The sequence below is a fragment of the Myotis daubentonii genome, chromosome 11 (genome assembly GCF_963259705.1).
Source record: "Myotis daubentonii chromosome 11, mMyoDau2.1, whole genome shotgun sequence".
Taxonomy (NCBI): domain Eukaryota; kingdom Metazoa; phylum Chordata; class Mammalia; order Chiroptera; family Vespertilionidae; genus Myotis; species Myotis daubentonii.
Window position 1 is genome coordinate 21,746,674 of NC_081850.1, and position 19,677 is coordinate 21,766,350.

At 39.4% G+C, this 19,677-nt stretch overlaps 1 protein-coding gene across 4 annotated transcripts in view; it reads right to left on the reverse strand.

The window, feature by feature from the left end:
- The window catches only part of ADAMTSL1 (ADAMTS like 1), a 903,601-nt gene that overhangs the window by 211,546 nt on the left and 672,378 nt on the right, over nt 1–19,677 (reverse strand). For 2 of the 4 annotated variants that reach the window (XM_059656581.1, XM_059656583.1), the window contains 4 exons: nt 15,272–15,322; nt 9,768–9,972; nt 8,357–8,504; nt 5,097–5,181 (listed from right to left, as the gene is read on the reverse strand). In XM_059656581.1, coding sequence (XP_059512564.1) covers nt 5,097–5,181; nt 8,357–8,504; nt 9,768–9,972; nt 15,272–15,322 — 489 coding nt within the window. Of the gene's footprint in view, nt 1–5,092; nt 5,182–8,356; nt 8,505–9,767; nt 9,973–15,271; nt 15,323–19,677 lie in introns of those variants that run through there. The other 2 variants (XM_059656584.1, XM_059656582.1) reach the window with 2 other exon arrangements.

The following is a 19,677-nucleotide window of genomic DNA, read 5'->3' on the forward strand; positions in this document are numbered from 1 at the left end:
CCCCCCCCGCCACGGGCCCTGCTCTGTGTGTAATGGGGTAGAGCCATAACCTCCCCATTGGCCCTGCCCTGAGTGTGACAGGGTGCGGCGCCCCAACCCCCTGATCCGCCCTGCTCTGTGTGTGACAGGGGGCAGTGCCCCAACTCCCCTATCGGCCCTACTCTGTGAGTGACAGGGGGGTGCTCCCCAACCCCCTGATGGGCCCTGCCCTGTGCGTGACAGGGTACGGAGCCCCAATCCCCCTGATGGGCCCTGCTCTGTGCGTGACAGGGGGTGGCGCCGCAACCTCCCCATCGACCCTGCCTTGAGTGTGACAGGGGGTGGTGCCCCAACCCCCCAATCAGCCCTACCCTGAGCATGACTGAGGGTGGCATCGCATCCTCCTGATCCGCCCTGCTCTGTGCATGGCAGGGGGCGGCGCCCCAACTCCCCAATCAGCCTTGCTCTGAGCCCGACCAGGTGCTGCACCTAGGGATTGGGCCTGCCCTCTGCCACCCGGGAGCAGGCCTAAGCCATCAGGTCGTTATCTCCCGAGGGGGTCCCAGACTGTGAGAGGGCACAGTCCGGGCTGAGGGACCCCCCTTCCCCCTGAGTGCACAAATTTTTGTGCACCGGGCCTCTAGTACTGGATATAAATATGGATTAATGTAAACATATGCTTAAATATTATACATCTAGATGCTATTTCCAACAAGGTAAACACGGCATTTCAGGACTATATGATCGCCATGGCGACTCTATCAGCTTTTCTTTCTGGACCTAATTCTTTGTGGGTTCTGTTCACACAGAAGCATGGCAGGAATTTCCCTTTGCTTCTTACTGAATCAGCCCCATCGCTAAGCTGATGCCATCTGGCATCCAGATATTACTGCTGCCTTCTGCCTGCTCGCTTGCCTCCTTCCTCTTCCTTTTTGAAATGGCTCACACTAAGGTTATTTATGGCGATATGTTTAAGGCCTGCATACTGTGCCGAATGTTTCCCAACTCTGTAGTAAAGCTGCTAACTGAAAATTGAGTGAGATAACTCAAGATTTCTTAAGTGCAAGCTCACGGCACGTAGGACCACTCAATCCTACCTTCAAGAGGGTGGCACCGGTATGGCCTTCCGCCTGTGTGCCAGGGTTTGCTGGAGGGATGGCTGGACAAATGACTATGCTGATCATGTAGTGCCCAAAGGAATCACCTTTGCTTGTTCTGAGCCATCCAAGCAGAACTCCCAGCATCTGAAATAAATCTGGGAGGAACCTCACTACCTAGATGCCCACTTAGTCAGTCCTCCCTGCCTCTGCCTGGGATGCCTTCGCTGGGAGAGCAGAAAGCCTGGAGAGAGAAAGCCAAGCATCTGGAGTATCCAGGCCATACCTTTTCCTTACACCTGCCTTCTTAACACATGACCCTGTCTAGGGCATTGGTGGCCTTAGTGGCCTGAGGAGGTAAGGAAATGAATAATTTCTTTTAGTTAGATTAGGCTTTTTCAAAAGGCGAGTTTATTAACTCCCTGTATAGCAATAGTAGACGAACTATGTCTTTTCATGTTCTAGAGGTCACCATAGTATCATTTTTGGCTCAAGAAATTAAGCTCTCAACCTGGACAGCATTGCTCAGTGATTACCGCATCGACCTGCACACCAGAGAGTCACAGGTTTGATTGCTGGTCAAACGCACATACCTGGGTTGCAGGTTCAATCCCTGACCTGGGTGCCTACAGGAGGCCACCAATCAATGTGCCTCTCTCACATTGCGCGCGCGCTCTCTCTCTCTCTCTCTCTCTCCCTCTCTCTCTCTCTCTCTCATTTCCCCGACCCCCTCTCTTCCATTCTCTGTAGAAATCAATGGAAAAAATATCCTCACCCCTTGGGTGAGGATTAAAAACAAAGAAAAACGAAATTAAGCTGTCAAAGTATTCATAACATTCACTTGGCTTGAGGTGGTTGTAATATTTACACTTACATCTCAACAAAGACTGAAAGTAAGGGGGGAAAAAAGGTTGGAACTCAAGTCGATAATTTCTTTAGCTCTCACCTGATTCATAAATATAACTCTTCTACCACATTGTAGTTCTGATCCCTCACCAAATAAAAGTAAAATTTTGAGGGTTTAAAAACATCCCTAGAAAGCAACTCCCACATATTTGTCAGAGGAGGCCATCAACTGGGCTCAATCTGGTATTTTACACAACACGTTCTAAACCTAACAATACTCTCATCAGCTGGCGGCAAATTCAGAAGGAGTTCAAATCATAGCAGAGGAGAAGTCCATTAGTCATATTCCACCTCCCTCTTTCTAGTGCTAGAATGGCACCCTCTTCTCTTCAGAAAAATGCAATGCTCCCAGAATCTGCTTAGTTATAGAAATCTGTCTCTAACCATAATGCTTTCTGTGTGAATCGGGTAGCAGGGATTTCTGTGGATTCCTCAGCGGACATTCTCGGAAGCAAGGATGTCTTATTCATAAGATCGTCTATGCTTGACCGACTTTATTGGCTCACATCTCACATGTCTTAGGGTTGGACCTTGTTCACACTGTCCTGTTCAGTAGAGAGAATCAAAACTACCTTGCTTAAACATTCCTGCTGATGTTTGTCAGGCAAATCTGATAAAAAACATGTGCCTGAATCAAGAGAAACCATGGCCACCAGTGAAAAATCAGTTAGAGGGTCTGACTCCCTCAAGTGGGTTAGGAAATCAACTCTTATGTCAAAGCAATCCATTCATTACTACATTCCTACCTTGGGACCATATAAATCAAGTGCGGCATAAATAAACCAGTTTGTTGCTGAGGAAAAAGCAATCAAAGTCTAAAAGAATTTCTGAATGAGGCTGCAGCTTGATAACATGGATCTCAATATATTAAGTGCGTTGCCACAACATGACCCAATCACAGTACTTAGTCCAGCCTTCCTAGGAGACTGGCATATGTATTTGCATCTTCTGTATAGCGTCAGTTTAGTGAACCGGCACTACCGGCACAAACCTCTGTTCTAGAAAATTTTAGTTATTCCTTGGCAGGTCATATCTTACAGTGGTTGCTTTCCAACATGTTTTTGGCCAGAGTGCTAACCAATTATTCTTTTCATTTGGGGGTTACCAAAAATATCTACTATTCAATAAAGTATCTCCATACACTAAAGTCTTTCCCTACATTATTTAATGAGACAGGCTAGTGATACTGGTTTTATTTTAAATAAGGGGAAATAAATGATATTTGCTGTTTTACTACAGAATTGTCCAGGTTAACTGGAGCCAATGTGAGAGATAATAGTTCTGGGCCACTGTTCCTGCTTCTCTGTCGCAGAAGTGACAGCCACAGCTTCTGAACGTTACAGTTTAATTTAAGCAATGCGAATCTCGTCGGTGTGGGAAGGGAAGACTTGCTGACAGTGTGTCATTTTTTCATTATGCTATGGAGAGTAATTATAGGTTGTTACATACATTTACAAACTAGTCATGTGGTTAAAAAAGAGAGAGAAAGAATTAAGCCCATGCAAAATTATGTTTTTTAAATTCAAAATCAATAAAAAATATAATGTGACACGTTGGACCTTTCCTACGGTTCGGTGCACTGAACATGTAAAGTGTATTCAAGTGTGGAAACCATATACCTTTCACTACATTATCCTAAAGCTGTCATTTATTTCATTTTGGTATAAAAGTAATTGTTCTGAGTATAATAGTATACATTTCCTGTACCTGGCACCAGCACTCCAATTACAATCGACTTCAGTTCAGATGAATCATGCCAAGATGGCAATTCCATTACACTGAGAATAAAATTTAATAATCTAATATATGGCTGGAGTTCCAGTGGCTAAAAGTATATGTTTAACTACTTTAAGAATTTTATTAAGATTAAAGTTAAACGTAATGCATCTTAAACAGACCTTTAGTGGAAAATACTCATTATAAAATGTGGCTGAGCATAGGTAATGCTTCTTCCAGCCTTCATTTGAGAGGTGTCTAGTAATGGGAAGGATGTTTAATTATGGATGCAAAATGTCTGGATTTAATTTTAACTTTGTTGTGCTATTTAACATTGGTCATAATACAATATCCCACGTAGGGTTACACTAAATGACAAAATAGAGTGTCATTATTTAGGTAAAATAATACATTATTTTCAATGTATTAATACAGATATTATTTAGGTAAAATAATACATACCTGGTTTTCAACATTTAACTTAAGAGGCTATGTAAGGAGTAACTGGCTCCAATTACATAGTGTCTTAGCCTGGACCTTAGTGGATTAAAGACTTAATATTGGTCGAAAATGAACTGCTTTCTCCCTCTTCAGCAGCAAGAAGGCCTGTCAAGCCCGGTATTGGCAGGAGAGAAAGGAAAAGAAAAGTGTGGCACTGTGACCTTTAGCCACTGCCTTTCCTCCCAAGCTCTGCAGTGGTCAGGCATTCTTTCTTAAAGCCTTTTCTCAGAGAAGTAGAAAAAGCTGCTGTGGTAACTTTATGGTACAGAAACAATCTGTGTTTTGCTTATTGTCCTGTGAAGTACGAAATGTGTTACCCAATGGACGAACCGTTCTTTTCTGTGAAAAATTTGTGCCTAGTGGTGTTACAAATTTGATGGCCTTGATATAACTGAGCAGAAATGAGACTGTGATCAGGTGAGGCAAAGACCTGGTATCCATCTGATCGCAGGAAAGAGAAAGGAAACGCTAATCAACTTCCTTTGCCCTCACATACATCCCACTCACTTTTATTTTTTGCGAGTGGCTATATCGCAAAGCTGAGCAATGAGGAGTGTGAAAGCTGCCCAGGCTTCTACCTCAAATCTATGTCATCATCGGCTGGGCCTTGTCACAGTTGGCCTCTTGGGAAAGAGAAAGTCAGATTTTGGAGAATAGCATAGGTACTACCCTTTCATTTTCTTACTTCAAGATGGACAAGCATTTAGGGAGCAGTCCTGTTCTGAGAAACACTTTGAAACGGATGGATCTCCAAGCTGACAGCCCAGAGCCTCACTTCACGCTTGGCAAGAGGGCTGCACTTAGTTCAGAACCTAAGAAAGCCACAACCAGTGAGACACGGCCTTCTTTACCCTGATCGGCCTCAAGAGCAAAACAACTTGTGGTTTTCAAACTTACGAGGGCTCTTCTGACACAGCAGCTCCTTCTTCTAGCTCTTGAGCTTGTTTGTACCACGGCGCCCTGGCCTCTACCGGAACTTTCTCTGAGAATTAAATGTATGAACATAAAAGAGATGAGGTTAGAACCCCCACTAGCTCTTGAGTTTGCATTACCCACAAGCTATGTTGATAACTGCAAATAATGTTTTTAGGTAAATTTCTGCCTCTGATGATGATTATATCCAGAAAAAAAGAATGTGATTTTAACATGTTTAATAATACTGTGTATGTTTTCCCCCTATTATGTTGAAGAGCAATATATATATATATATATATATATATATATATATATATATATATATATATATTATCATGAAAGTTATAACTCTAGGAGCACTAGCTCAATATATCATCAAAGTATCTTTTCACTATTTTCTGTTGAAAAGATAGAGCAATATTTACCTTTTATTTTTTTAAATATTTACCTTTTAAAACAAACACAAAGTACAAAAAATTATACCGTGTTACTTTCATAAATTCTAATTTGCTTTTCTTTTGCCTTTGTCTGAGTGTGATCTATGTCATATTGTCAAAACCAAACAGAACTGCCACTCTGATATTTACAAACCATTGCTTCAGATATCCGATTCATTCACTATACTCCCCAAGGCTCACTGACAATTGGAATATGAGCAACTGAAGGATAATAACCCATGATTTGACTTGTTTCACCTATTTCTGTAGCTTTGGCCAAACAATTCAGAACAAGCTTCCTAACTACTTCCTGAGGAGAAATTGTGGAGAAAAAGAAAGAGGGAGATTAAAACTGCTCCTACAGAAGTAACTGCCAAGATTTCCAATCTGACATATTTTATGAGGGTCATTTATAGGCATATTTGCTTTATAGTATAAGCCAGTGAAGCTCTATCACCATTTTATAACATATAATTGCAAAGATGAAAGAAATGTCTATATAGGCATACACCATAGAATTATATAGCATTTTAATGATGCTTAAGTAGAGCCAGACTCACTACTTAGTTGTGAAAATCCCAATTTTATTTTTGATACTTAACCACAAACTGCTTTTCTTTTTCTGAAGTGGTTTGGTAAAGACAGAGCTAATGACTAATTGACTATTTTAAGTCAGGGCATCGCTTCTTGTCTTCTATGTGTAGCAATTGTTTATGGTCAGAAAACAAAGCGAGTGAGAAATATAAAACTGCCAAAGCCCAAAAGATTGGCTAACATTTTAGACGCAGCAATACGGTACCTACATACAGGAAAACCTCAATATAACAGACTAATTTGGGCAAGGGGGTGTCCATGAAAGCTGAAAGCCCATTATATAATAAAGTAGATTTTCTGAATGTGTCTGTTAAAAAATTGGCCAATTAGATTACCTGTTTTTAGTTATGTAGATACATTTGTGTAATAAAAATTAAGTATGTGTGAAAAGTTTAATTTCACAGAAAAGTTTTCTCTATATATCGCAATCATTTTAAACTTACTCTGAATAGGTCTAGTAAATGCATGCATTTACCAGTCACTGTGAGTTAACAAATGCATGCGGCTGGGGCGTGACTTAACACACGTGGGCACATCGGCTGGCACCAATTAAAACTACTGCAAAAGTCACGCCACATGGCAACAGAAACATCTACCTGCGTGATGCGGTGAGATCACATGCTAATCATTTGCCAAACACTGTTTACGAGCGGTGACCCTTGGATTTACATATGTAGACTATATTTGTAGATATGTAATATTTATTGACATTTGGTGAAATTACTACAGTGTTTTTTTCCTAACATATGGCCTATTAGCTAAAATCTGTTAAAAATAACAGTGAATAACAACAAAAAAATAACCTGTTAACTTAAATATAAGCAAATATTGATTTAAAACATTTAAAAATTAACAGGTTGTTAATTTCACATACGACATGCAGACTGTTATTTTGTCCATTAAATGGCGGTCTGCAAAATTGAGGGTTTAACCATCATTTAACAACTAGTCCGCGTCTCCCAGCTATTTGACTCAATGATGCCATCTCTGACAGCACGAGCCATCCCTGTCTTTCAATAAGGAAGCACTCAGCTTGGCACAAATAGTGGGCTCGTTGTACTTTACTGCCTATTTGAACTGAATCCTGTCAGATGTACTTCCTCCCACATGTGAGGATGCTAATGATAGTCAAGATAACGTTTATGGAACACTTACCACATGCCAGGCAGTGAGCTAAGCACCCTGCTTGCATTATATCTCATTTAATCTTCATATGGTCTCTAAGGGAGCTACTGTTATTATTCCCATTTTACAGATGAAACTAAGGCTTATAGAGAGAGGTGATAAGTTAAAATTAATCAGGATTTCCAGTATGCTTTTGCTTTTCTTTTATATCATTAATTTAGATTTCACAATGCTATTCATTCCTACCAAGGGCAAACTGTAGTATAATAAAGAGCTATATAGTAGCTGATTTTTGGAGAAATTAATGGCTTAAGAAAACAAATTGAGAAGAAAATGGGAATCCTATTCAATATTAAAAATAGGAGGAAGCTTGTAATAAAAAGTCCTTTACTTCTGAATGGTTTGTGACTTTGGAATTTTCTACTTCATTGACACAGACTCTACCAATATTAGCAGAGAAGTCAGATTAATATTCATGCTAATCTGAGCGGTCCAGCATAATTGTAATCTTGCTCACTAGGTAGAACTTTTCTAAAGCCTACTTTTTAAAATTATTTGCAGTATCTATTAAATTCTAATTTATTTCAATGTTTCATTTCAAATTATGTTTCTGGAATCCACTACATTCATAATGTGTTGATTTTTAATATAAAAAGCAGCAGCTTTCTGTTTCATCTGTTTGAGGTATGAGGCTTCCCAAAGTACTTTCTGCTTAGCAAAATGGACACTTAGAATTCACTGCATTGTTTTTAACAGCCAGCAAAGTGGACAGCAAACCACACATATTTCTACAATATCTCTATAATATCTCCTGGCATGCAGATCTATCTGATATTCCTCAGCAACAGTCTTCAAACAATGTTATGACTCAGGAGAGCATTATATAAATATGTAGTGCTTTATAAGAATTTGCAAGCAAGACTATTGGAAAGATCTTTTTAAAAAGTTAAGTCCATTTAGTAGAGTCTAAGTTACAACGAATAGTTACTAAGAACACGTGGGATACTTAACAATATTCTAAGGAGTTTAAAACAGCACCGAGGGCACATACTAAAAAGCTTGATCACAGAGCACCTGCCAAGTTACCTTTGGGTTTATAGCAGGGGGTGGGGATGATGCATTCCTCCTTTATGTGGGGCTTGGTTTTGGAGTTACAGCCTCCGGAGTGCATTCCTCGAGGGTTGATGCAGAGAACCACGCGATACCGGAGTCCCTGGCCACACGTCACCGTGCACTAGAAGGAGAACGCAAGAGAGAGGAGACTCACAGGCAAAGCTTTGTTTCCTCTTCTCCACTTCCCACTGAGGTTTTTCAAAGGGCTGCTTGTGTATATAAGGACTCCTGATGAACTTGAACCACTTCTTACCCATCATGGGGTCTTTATGCTATTGGGCTATTTAGGGTGCAGCTGGCTGGAGATGCAATCACTTCGTTTTGGATTACTCAATCAGCATTCCTTCAACACCCACTTTGTGCAAAGTCCCAAACCAAGCAGCAAAAAGGAGAGAAGAAACTAGAGAGTGTGCTTAATTTCGATGACTAACAATGCATTTTAATATTAATAAGTCCCTTTGATAACGATTGGTAGGTCCAAAATATGGGAAATTCTAGCTCCAACACGGACATAGAAACTTTTTCAACTGTCATCATAGCTAATTTATGTTGCAGCCTGGCTGATCCAATTGATGATACTGACATGGAGAAAAGTGTTTAAAGGAACTGATTCAATGGCCAGATGTAGACAACACCTCAGTGGTTCTGTACGCCTGGGAGCAAGTATAGAAAAAGACAAACGCCACAGCTGGGATCTGCTGCCACAAAGCCACTTAGTGAAAATGAAAAGTCTTTTGCCATCTCTGTGGCCGAGGGCACAAGGGTTTATCCCCCCATCTTTCTATCTCCCTTGCTACTTCAGACCTTTTTGCACTGGCAGCCAGGAAACCCCAAATCCAAATAATTTTGTTTAAGCTGCTGCAGCATCTTCTCTAACATCTAGAATGTATTTGTTTTAGTTATTCTACTTCATCTCTTCCAGCTATTTTGTGATTTTTATTGCATCTTTCTTTTCAATGGATGACAGACATAGCTTTAATTTTAATCCACTCAATCCCCTTTTGGATCTAGAGAAAGGATAAGAAATTTAAAAGAAAAACACAACAAAACACCAAACTTTAGGTCTACTGAGCTCTTTCACGGATTCAGGAATAGTCATTTGGCCTCACTTACTCTTGACAAACATGTGCCTCCTTGTCCTTGAGGGGACATGGACGTGGTAGAGGCTTCTTGAAGAAACTTGAAGAAAGATAGGGATCTAGATTTACTCATTTTTGGGTGATGCCGGCTTTGGGGCATGCCTACTCCAGGAGAAAATGGGTAGATTTCTAGACACTTCAAGAGGAGAAGTAGGGAGCTGCACAGGGTAGCCGGTGGGGGCATGGTGATGAGAGGGAAGAGTGGACTTATTCTCTTAATGAACAAAGAAAGAAGGCACAGTTACCGGAGACCACTCCTGTGCCAGCCATTTAGGGCAGTCAAAAATGTTGCAGGGCTGCACGATGGGCATCTTAGGGGTGTACATGCATTTCCACTCTTCCACTGAGGTGACATGCCCCTGGATGTCCTCCTCCACACAGGAAACTGCCCGGCTCTGGATGCCCCCCCCACACGAGGAGGAGCACGCGGTCCACGGGGTGGCCTCCCACCTACAGAAGCAAGGGGAGTTATCAGGGCAGACATGCACATTGCCAAACCTCCTTAGTGACCTTTCTGAACCAACCCCAAACCCAGTGCCTATTGGGGCCATCGGGTGCTGAGAAGCTATGGTCCAGAGAGCTAAAAGCCATCTGTTGCCTGAAATCTGATGAGTAAGAGAAAAGGAGTCAATGTTGGCAACAGTGCCCTGTAAACCTTGAAGCCCTACACAAATGTAAGAAATTACTGTTTTGAGAGCTGTCCACAGAGATATCTGTGTTGTCTGTAACTTACTCAAAAGAGGGCTGTTCACCCGGCCCGTGTGGCTCAGTGGTTGAGCGTCAACCTATGAACCAGGAGGTCATGGTTCGCTTCCTGGTCAGGGCTGAGGAATTTTAAGATTTCTCTTAGAATTAAGAGAGATATAGTTTTAATGAGAGCAACACAATCCACAGTAGGAGGCATGCACTGATTCTCTCTCATCATTGATATTTCTCTTTCTGAAATAAAAAATATATATATATTTTTAAAGAAAAGAGAGCTGTTCAGTCTTTCTTCCTCTAGTTTTAATACACGTTTTACATGTGTGTATATTATGTTTTATAAATATATATTCTGAATATAGAAATATATGTTATTAAATCATTAAATATTTATGTCAAGACTAAAATTGATTAATCAATTAACACTATATAGTTTGCACCTGGGCTGACACTTTTTTTTTTCAATGCAATACTTTATAACTAAGCTTCCGGATTCTTTTACACAAGAAGCTCATGAACGATCAAGGTAAACTGAAGACTTTCCCCTCTTGCTTCTACAATCATCAGCTTTGCGATTACCCTGTACATGGATTCCGCACAATTCTGAAGTCCAAACTGTGCCATCGTTACACTAAGGAGCAAACGTGCCAGTACAGGTAATACCTACTTGTTCCATTGAGGGATACTAGCAGTTAGCATTCCCCCAATAAAGAAGTTTGGTTTCGGTTGGAAGGTTAATGGCATTGGAATCTAGAAATACAGGTAAGTAATGGAGAAAATAATATTATCCATAGCGTTTAAGAGAATCCCATTGATTCTTCAGATCTGCCCATAGCTCTGAAGCATTTGGGAGCAGATGCAGAGAGATATCTGCTAATCCTTTTCCCTCCTCCTGTAGATATAGAGAGCATAGAATTTAAAAAAATAGAAACATTGGAACTGAGCTTGTCTTTCTTGCATATATTCTGCTTGTTGATGAGGACTGCTGAGGAACTTTAAGATTTCTTTGAGAATTAGGAGAGATATCATTTTAATGAGAGCAACTCAACGTATCACCAAGTTAATCCACTTGAATAGTTAAATTTAAAAATATTGCACAAGTGGCCCTGGCCAGTGTGGCTCAGTTGGTTGAAATGACATCCTGTGCACCGAAGGGTCAATCTGGAGGCAGCAGATCGATATTTTGCTCTCACACCCCTGTCTCTCTCTCTCCCTCACCCTTTCTCTCTCTGAAAATAAATAAAAACTTCTTTAAAAAACACAAAATATTGCACAGGTATAGTATGGAGACAGAAATTATTCTCTAAGTAGGATTTCATGTACATGTGATCCTGACTTCTCCTGTGCATGAGACTGTATAATGTGTGTTTAACAGAGAATTTTCCTCCACGTTTTCTTTGTACTGCTCAAGTCTAGGCAACAACTATTATCTCCACTGCGAACAGCCTAAACTTGTTGCCAAATACAATATTTTCCTCTGCACATTTCCCTAGGAGCCTCAAAAGAAAATGTTGTTATGGGGAAACTGAGGCCCTCGGTTTAGCCCTTAGGAAACTTTCTGATCCCTTTCAAGAGAATGAAGCAGCGCTGTGGCGTGTTTCTCTTCCAGAAAGGTAAGGCCAGTCCTCATTTGTCTCCACAGCTCTCTGGAGAGCTTCCCTCAGGGGGTGGAAAAAGGTCCGATTCAGACTGAGACGGGGCTGCATATAGAAGTACATGCTCGCCTTGGATTTGACCTGACAGTGAAGTGGGAATATGTTATTGAATGTACTTTAATCTCTTAGAACATTAAGATGCCATAAAAGGAGCACATGTTTTAATTGGTACTTTAACATCCCTAAACTTGACCCTTCTAAAGAGCGAGTGATTAATTTCTGTCTCAACACTGGGGCCTGATCCAGAGTGTAATTTCATGAACAGTCATAAGTATCCTTTTCCATGTCAGTAGCCACAGAAAGACAAATGATGCTAATATTATTCTAAGAATTTATAGTATGGTTACAGCATGCAACTATAGTTCTATATGGGAAAAATTATCAAATGAATCCTTGCATAACAATAGTATTAGGAGAAATTTCAAAGCAAAGCATGACTGGGTGCCTTAAAGAATGTATAACAAAAGGTGAGAGATGTATCTTTATACAGGGACCAGATAAGTGCTTGGATTAAAAAAAAAAAATAGCCTGGCCTGTGTGGCTCAATGGTTGAGCTTCAATCTATGAATCAGGAGGTCATGGTTTGGTTCCTGATCAGAGCACATGCCCAGGTTGTGGGCTTGATCCCCAGTAGGGGGAATTCAGGAAACAACTGATCAATGATTCGCTCTCATCACTGATGTTTCTGTCTCTCTCCCTCTCCCTTCCTGTCTGAAATCAATAAAAAATATATCTAAAAAAGAAAAAGAAAAAGAAAAGCATGTCCAAGAATCTTTTTCTGGAAAAATAAGAAATGAATTTTCATATATCATATATTTTAACTCCTTTGGCTTTTCATTGTTAAACACACAGTGTGTTTAGTTTAAGAACTTCTCAAAATTAAGAATGACGTGAACAAGTTGCACATATTAATTATGAATGAAGGATAATTTATCAGGTTACAGTCTTATATTCTGTTCAGATACGTGTTATAGTAAAAACCGAAAGCAAAAACAAAAAAATAAAAAGTCACTAATTGTGTTTTGTGTTGACAGTGTGGTCGTAAGGCCATTTAAATAATTCCAATAAGTGAGGCCTTCTGCTTCCATCTGAGAAACTTTTCTGAGCTTCAATTCTTCTTATGAAATGAAAACATATTGTGGCTTCCATTTACTAAGACTTTATCAATAAAGCAGAATATCTAACTTTAGAATTAGTTCAGTAACAGAAGTGCAAGAAATAAGAACTATAGTCCACTTGCTAATTGCCTTTTACCCCTGTGATGCACGGACAGGCCAATGTGTGCACAGGACAGGTGCAAATGGACATCAGGGAGGCTCATCTCAAGCTGCTACTGAGTCTGCTGGCTTCAGGCTTTTGGAGGAAAGCCAAATACAGAAGAAATAAAGTTTAACCTAACACAGGTTTGAGGCATACCAAAAAAATATAAACAAAAGAGAGCATAGAGATTCAAGAAATTTAGGAGTGCCATTACAGGGAAAACATAAACTTGATGTTGCTCACTCACTCTGACACCCAACTTTGTTTTTATCATGAAATGCACAGCCTTCACATAAGCACATACATGTGTCTTGCTTTACAGATAAAGAAATTAAAATCAAATGAAGTTTTGGCTCAGCTAAATTAATCTTTTTATATTTTCATTCTATTATTTTTTTTTCAAGAAGAGTTTACTATATAAGCTTGATTCTGGATCAAACAAGCAAAATGATACATCAGTAGCATTCTAAAGTCATTTATCATCTTTATCAATATAGTCATAGGAATGTGGGAGAGAGCTGACTACTAAGTGGAAGAATTTAAAAACAAACACACAATTATATATAATATAAAAGCCCCACTCCACGGCTACCATCAAATGGTGAAAAGTGAGTTCCCTGTCAATCCCTGGAAGTATTTAAGTAGAGACTGGATGACAACTTGCACTGGTATATGAAAACTAATGTATTGTTGAAGTAGCTTCACAACTGGTATGTATATACATGTGTGAATACATATGCATTAGATACACATCTATGCATATTTGTATAAACATATGTCTCTATATATGATTGGTGTGATTTGGGGGAAGGAATGGGAGAATGAAACATCATTGGGGAGCTGGACGAGATGGCCCTAAATGCCTCTACTGCAGTGATGGCGAACCTATGACATGTGTGTCAGAGGTGACACACGTGTCAGAGGTGACACGTGAACTCATTTTTTTGGTTGATTTTTCTTTGTTAAATGGCATTTAAATATATAAAATTAATATCAAAAATATAAGTCTTTGTTTTACTATGGTTGCAAATATCAAACAATTTCTATATGTGACACGGCACCAGAGTTAAGTTAGGGTTTTTCAAAATGCTGACACGCCGAGCTCAAAAGGTTCGCCATCACTGCTCTACTGGGACTCTAATTCATTAAGTATTTGGAGATTTTCAATCAAACTTTGCTTTATTTTATAGTTCACAATAAAATTACGTCCCAGGCTTTGTTTAGTTTGAGACTGAGCAAACTATTGTGGATTATTTTCAACTACTATGTTTGCAATCTGTTTTAAGCCCTGGGTTCTAAAAAGCAGCTGACTCCCTGAAGACCTAATGAGCCCCAAGAATGGAGCAAAGGTCTCTCCTCGCACGGTGGTTATTTCAAACCCAATGCTAATTCCCGCTACCTGGGGAGCTGTTTCCAGTGTGGCTGATAATACACTCAGCAGCTAGCATATTTTTCAGCTTCTCCTGTTTTCTTATAAATATATTAATAAAGAGAACAAGTTCTTTAAAAAAAAAACTTTCATTATTTTTTCTAGTTTTACAGAGCTACTGTAGCTTTAAAAAAGCAACATAGAACATGGAATTTTAAAATGTTTTGAAAAACAAAGTCCCCTCAAACTTTCTGAACAATAAGAATATTTAAAAAAATCCCAAAACCCTGCCTTTTTTTACTTAATTATCATACTTTGGAACAAAAGGAGGATATCTAAAGTCCCTATTCGGAGAAGTACCACATCTGGAGTTCCACATGGATGGTATTGTGGTAATACTCCAGGCAATGTTTGTTTAGCAGTTGGCAACAGGGCTTTAGTGACTAGGGTCCAATTGCAGAGGAAATTCAGAAAAGGACAAAGGGAGTGAAAGAAAGACATAACATAAACTCAGCCACTGAACCTAATCAGAGTGAATTACTGTGTCCACTCTAATCGACGCGAGCCTATCTTAAATGGTTTTTGAATGACAGGCTTCAGTCTGAGCGGGCTAGTATTACTCGAAAGCAGAGCTCAGGATGGCTTGCAAAACATACTACCTACCATTTTATTTTGACAGAAAAACACAAAATCTCTATGCACATACGAAAGAAGCAGAAGATGGATTGACTAGTTCTAGCAGCAGGACGATTGATTTACGTACCGAGGAAGGGGATGGTAGAGGTCATAAGGCATGATCTGCTTGTATCCGCCACTGTTAGGAACAATAATGCCAACCCTCTGAGTAGAAGGTACACACAATAAAATAAACACTAAATAATTACATTATACACATTTTTTTAGACAAATGCAAAACAACATTAATAAATTGTCTTGAAAACAACACACAAACAGTTCAATATCTTTATGCTACCATATGGTTTAGAATGGGGTACCGTTGACTATAATTAGTTCTCTGATCCAAGCAGGAAATACCAAGGGAAAGGGTGGTGGCAAGAAAACTTGGCACCTCATCATTAACTATGACACAATAAGCTTGTAAATGTTCTTTAAACCCCCAAATTATACATCCTATGAGGTCATTATTATCATCATTATTAATGTTACTTCCAGATGCTCACCAAGCAATTACAGTAACTGTGTCACTTATGATGAAAGAGAAAGCAATATAGAAGAGTATGTACCTGGGAATTGACAATGCTATATAATGTGCTACATAACCCAGCAAAGAGGTTTCTTCTCTTGGCAGACCTAAGGATTTTAGTAATGGCTGGAAAGTAGCCACTTGGTTACTTTATAAAGGGGAGGAGAAGTAGTGAATAAAGTAGGCAGCTATCAACAAAAGCAAGATCCCTACCAACATAAGGCAGGACAATTAAAATGAGATAATAAGTACGAAAGATCTTTTCTGTGATATAGTATTAACTGCTATTATGGTGGTGGTTGCGATGGTCATGACTGTTGTTAGTATACCTGGTGCCCTGGGAAACCTGTGCGATTTAGAGAGAGAGAGAGAGAGAGACACTAAAGAAGCCTTGAGAAGTGACATAGTCTGTACGGCTAATGGATTTACAAGGAATGATATGATAGGCTGTGTGGAAGGCCCCCGAGTCCTTCAGGACTCCAAGAAACGACACTAATCTACCTCACTGAATTCAACTAAAGTCTCCAATTGGCAAGACTTTCTTATTCCCAATTCCCCGGCTCGTGGAAGATATATGACTTCTGGGTCTTAGATGAAAGAGCTAGTATAATAGACCCTCCCTCAAGAGTGCAAGACAGAGCTCAATACACAGGTCGCCCTGGGGCAGAGCTTGATTGGATATGAGCAGCAGGTGCTTATTTTGCAAGTGACAAATGACAGGAAGTCCCTCTTTTGAATCCTGAAGGAACTCATGTATTCTATATGTATTCCTGGATGGATGAGTGTATATTTATATATCTCTATTTAATGTAAATGTTTATATCTATATTTAATATAAATATTTATATCTATACTCAATATACATGTTTACATTTATATTAAATAAGTAAATTAAGTTTTTTGTTTAAAGACCTGGAAAATGTTCAAATGGAATGATGTAGTATTTTTGTTTTTTTAATATATGGCTTGCAAAGCTTCTGGGTAGAAAAAGTAAACTGGTTATACTGTGGATCAGAAAGACAAAAAAATCACTAAATGGCAATCATGAGGAAATGGAGATTATAAGGAACAAAGAGGAAGTGATAAAGAGGTAATTCCTAAAGAAATTACTGAAAAGTAAGGGGATATGTGAAAGAATTGCAATTTGAAAGAAAAGGAGAAACAAAGCTATGAAGATAGATTTCCCAGGAGGGACAACAATTGGGGTACTAATTTACTTATTTATCTTACATTACTAAATTTCTATGTTTATTTGCATGAATAAAGTTTTTTTTTAAAAAACTTATTTGTATGACTCAATTTTCATGGTGTATGTATATGTATTACCCTTAAGTAACAGTGTTCATGAAACTGAATGTTGCCTTTTGAGGGAACGCAAAATCTCACAGTTGTAACCCAAGAATGAAATGAATATTAAAATTAAGCTCTTCTCCCTGTTTTTCCAAGTTAGAGAAACTTCCTATTGTTTCCTGCCTTCTACTAGACATGAAATTGGATATGAAATGCTAATCCTGTCTGCTGTTAGAATAGTGTGATATCTTTACAATAAATCTTATGTCCAATAATTTAGAAATTTTCTTTCTAAAGAACCATATTTTAATGAAATGCTCCCTTCCAAAGTTCTTCTAATAACTTGGAACATAATCTAATAGTACTTAATTAGGAAATAAATTAAATTGACTTCGCAGTAATATTTTAGCTAACCCTAGTATGCCTACATCAATTTCTAATTGCAGAAATGCATATCGTTGCCTTCTCTTCTGAAGAAATTTATAGCTATAATTTGTCATCTTCAGTATTAGAATGAACTGTTGCAGCTCTTTGCCAACTGATTTATCAGCTGATGATATTTAAAACGGAGGCAGTAATGTTGAAGGAGACAGGCTAGAAATGAAAAAGAGGGAATAAAAGGGGGGAAGGTATAGAATTTGAGAGGTTAGGCTTTGCTTTCGACTGATTTAGAAATTACGTTTTTGTTTAAACAAGAAGCTTTAAACCTGGATTCAGCAAAACTATTGCTATATTTGTCTTTCTATGGCATGGGTCATAGTGAAGACTCATAAAATGACTCTATGGCACCTGTGAAAACAGAAGGATATCAAAACAATGGTGCTCTGTCCGGTCCTGATCATGCATATGCCTGTGCAGGGGCTCTGCTCTCTCTTGGGGTTCATGCCATGGCCTTGGCCTTTCAGCACACTGTCACCGAGGGGCAGGCTCTGTTGCTGAAACTTAACTTTCTATTGCTCGCCTTTGAGACACTGGACTTTTATCTTAGGCAGAGTGCATATATTGAAGAATGATGACAAAGGATCTCATTTAGAGATGTTAAGAAAGACTTCCCATGTTTAGGTCTTGATTTATAGTATGTGTATACATGTATGTATTCTTACATGTGTATGAATGTGTTGGGTGTGGTGATGGAGACAAAATGATTTTAAAAAGAATTACAAAGGGAAGACATAAGAAACAGTTGGTTTGAGGGTAAACCTGTTCATTCTCCATTGCCTTAACTATTCTGACCCCTCAAGTACCTCTTCTACTGGGGAGTGAACTGACTCCCTCTTAAAATCCCAATGTCAGGGATTGTGGTGGGAAGAAGAGAAGATGATGATGAGGAGTAAGTGGTCATTCTAGACTCATGTGAAGGAAGCCATCACACCAGATCCTGTCAAAGTGTACACCTTGCGTAACTGTCCAATGACAGGAGGGTGCTTCAGTGTCGGATAGGCTCATGTCATGAAATATTAAGCAGTCTATACACCTGAAGCCTTTGGAACCATGTTTAAAGACATGGAAAATGTTCAAATGTAATGTCAATTTAAAAATAATGCAATGTAAAATAGAATATACAATAGGATTCATAATACTAAAAAGATTCATGAGTTCATATATTATCTATACAATCATTTTCACAAAGTGTATGGGTATGTGAGTAGTGAGTACATATGTGTGTGCATATATATCACACATATGTATACACAGATATATTAGAAAAATACCAAAACAGTTATTTGTTTCTGGTGCTTAAGTTATTGGTGTTTCTTTCTTTCTTTCTTGTTTTTTTTTTTTATGTTTCTCTGTTTTCCAACGTTTTTTAATGTACAGTCAGAGGAATTAGAACATTCAAGTAAAAACAAAACTCAAGTCTGAGAAAGTATAAAACAGAGACCCTTGGAAAATGTAATATAAAATCTAAGTGAGTTCATCACCTCAAATTCCATGTGTTATTTAAAGATTATTGAGTTATTGTCCTGAAATCATCGAAGAAGCGACTTTAGACACTTTCCTGGACTTTAAATATCAAGCCATAGGCACGTTCCCACTCCTCAGCTGGAATTTACATAGAGTGATAAATCTCTCCAAGAAAAAAATCCCACTATAACTAACTCTATGGACGCCTAACTCGTGGGGTTCTTTTTATAAGGAGTCCCTTTCCTGGTTTCCACTGACCCTTTTGGTGGCTCTCTCAGGACCCCTGGCCTCTCCTCCAGGCTGCAGGGCCTCCGTTCTCACTTCCTGGCAGTTGGATGTTCTCTAGGTGTGTCACGCTCAGAGCATCCGGACACCATCACCTCCCCTTGCCAACTGCTGCTTCTCCTGCAGTCACCTGTACAGTTCAGAGCACTGCCAGCCTCCCATCCACCCCAGCCAGATACTGTGGGACATCTCTGCTTTTTCTCTGTCCTGGGTTCCCTTCTAGCTGCAGTGTCTGGGCCCTTTTGCAGCTGTGTCCTAACAGGTCCCTCCACCTGCAGGCATCGCTGCCTCCAATCCAGCCTGCTCTCTGCTGCCATAGCAACCGATACCTCCCTTCCCAATGCCAAAGTCTTCAGTGGCTCCATAATGTCCAGGGAAGTTTCTTAGTCAAGTGCTACCTCTTCGAAAGCCTGTCCTTATTTTCCCTTTCAACACCTAGCCAGAAATTCTCTCTTCCCTTTCCAAATATCCGTAGCACCAACTCC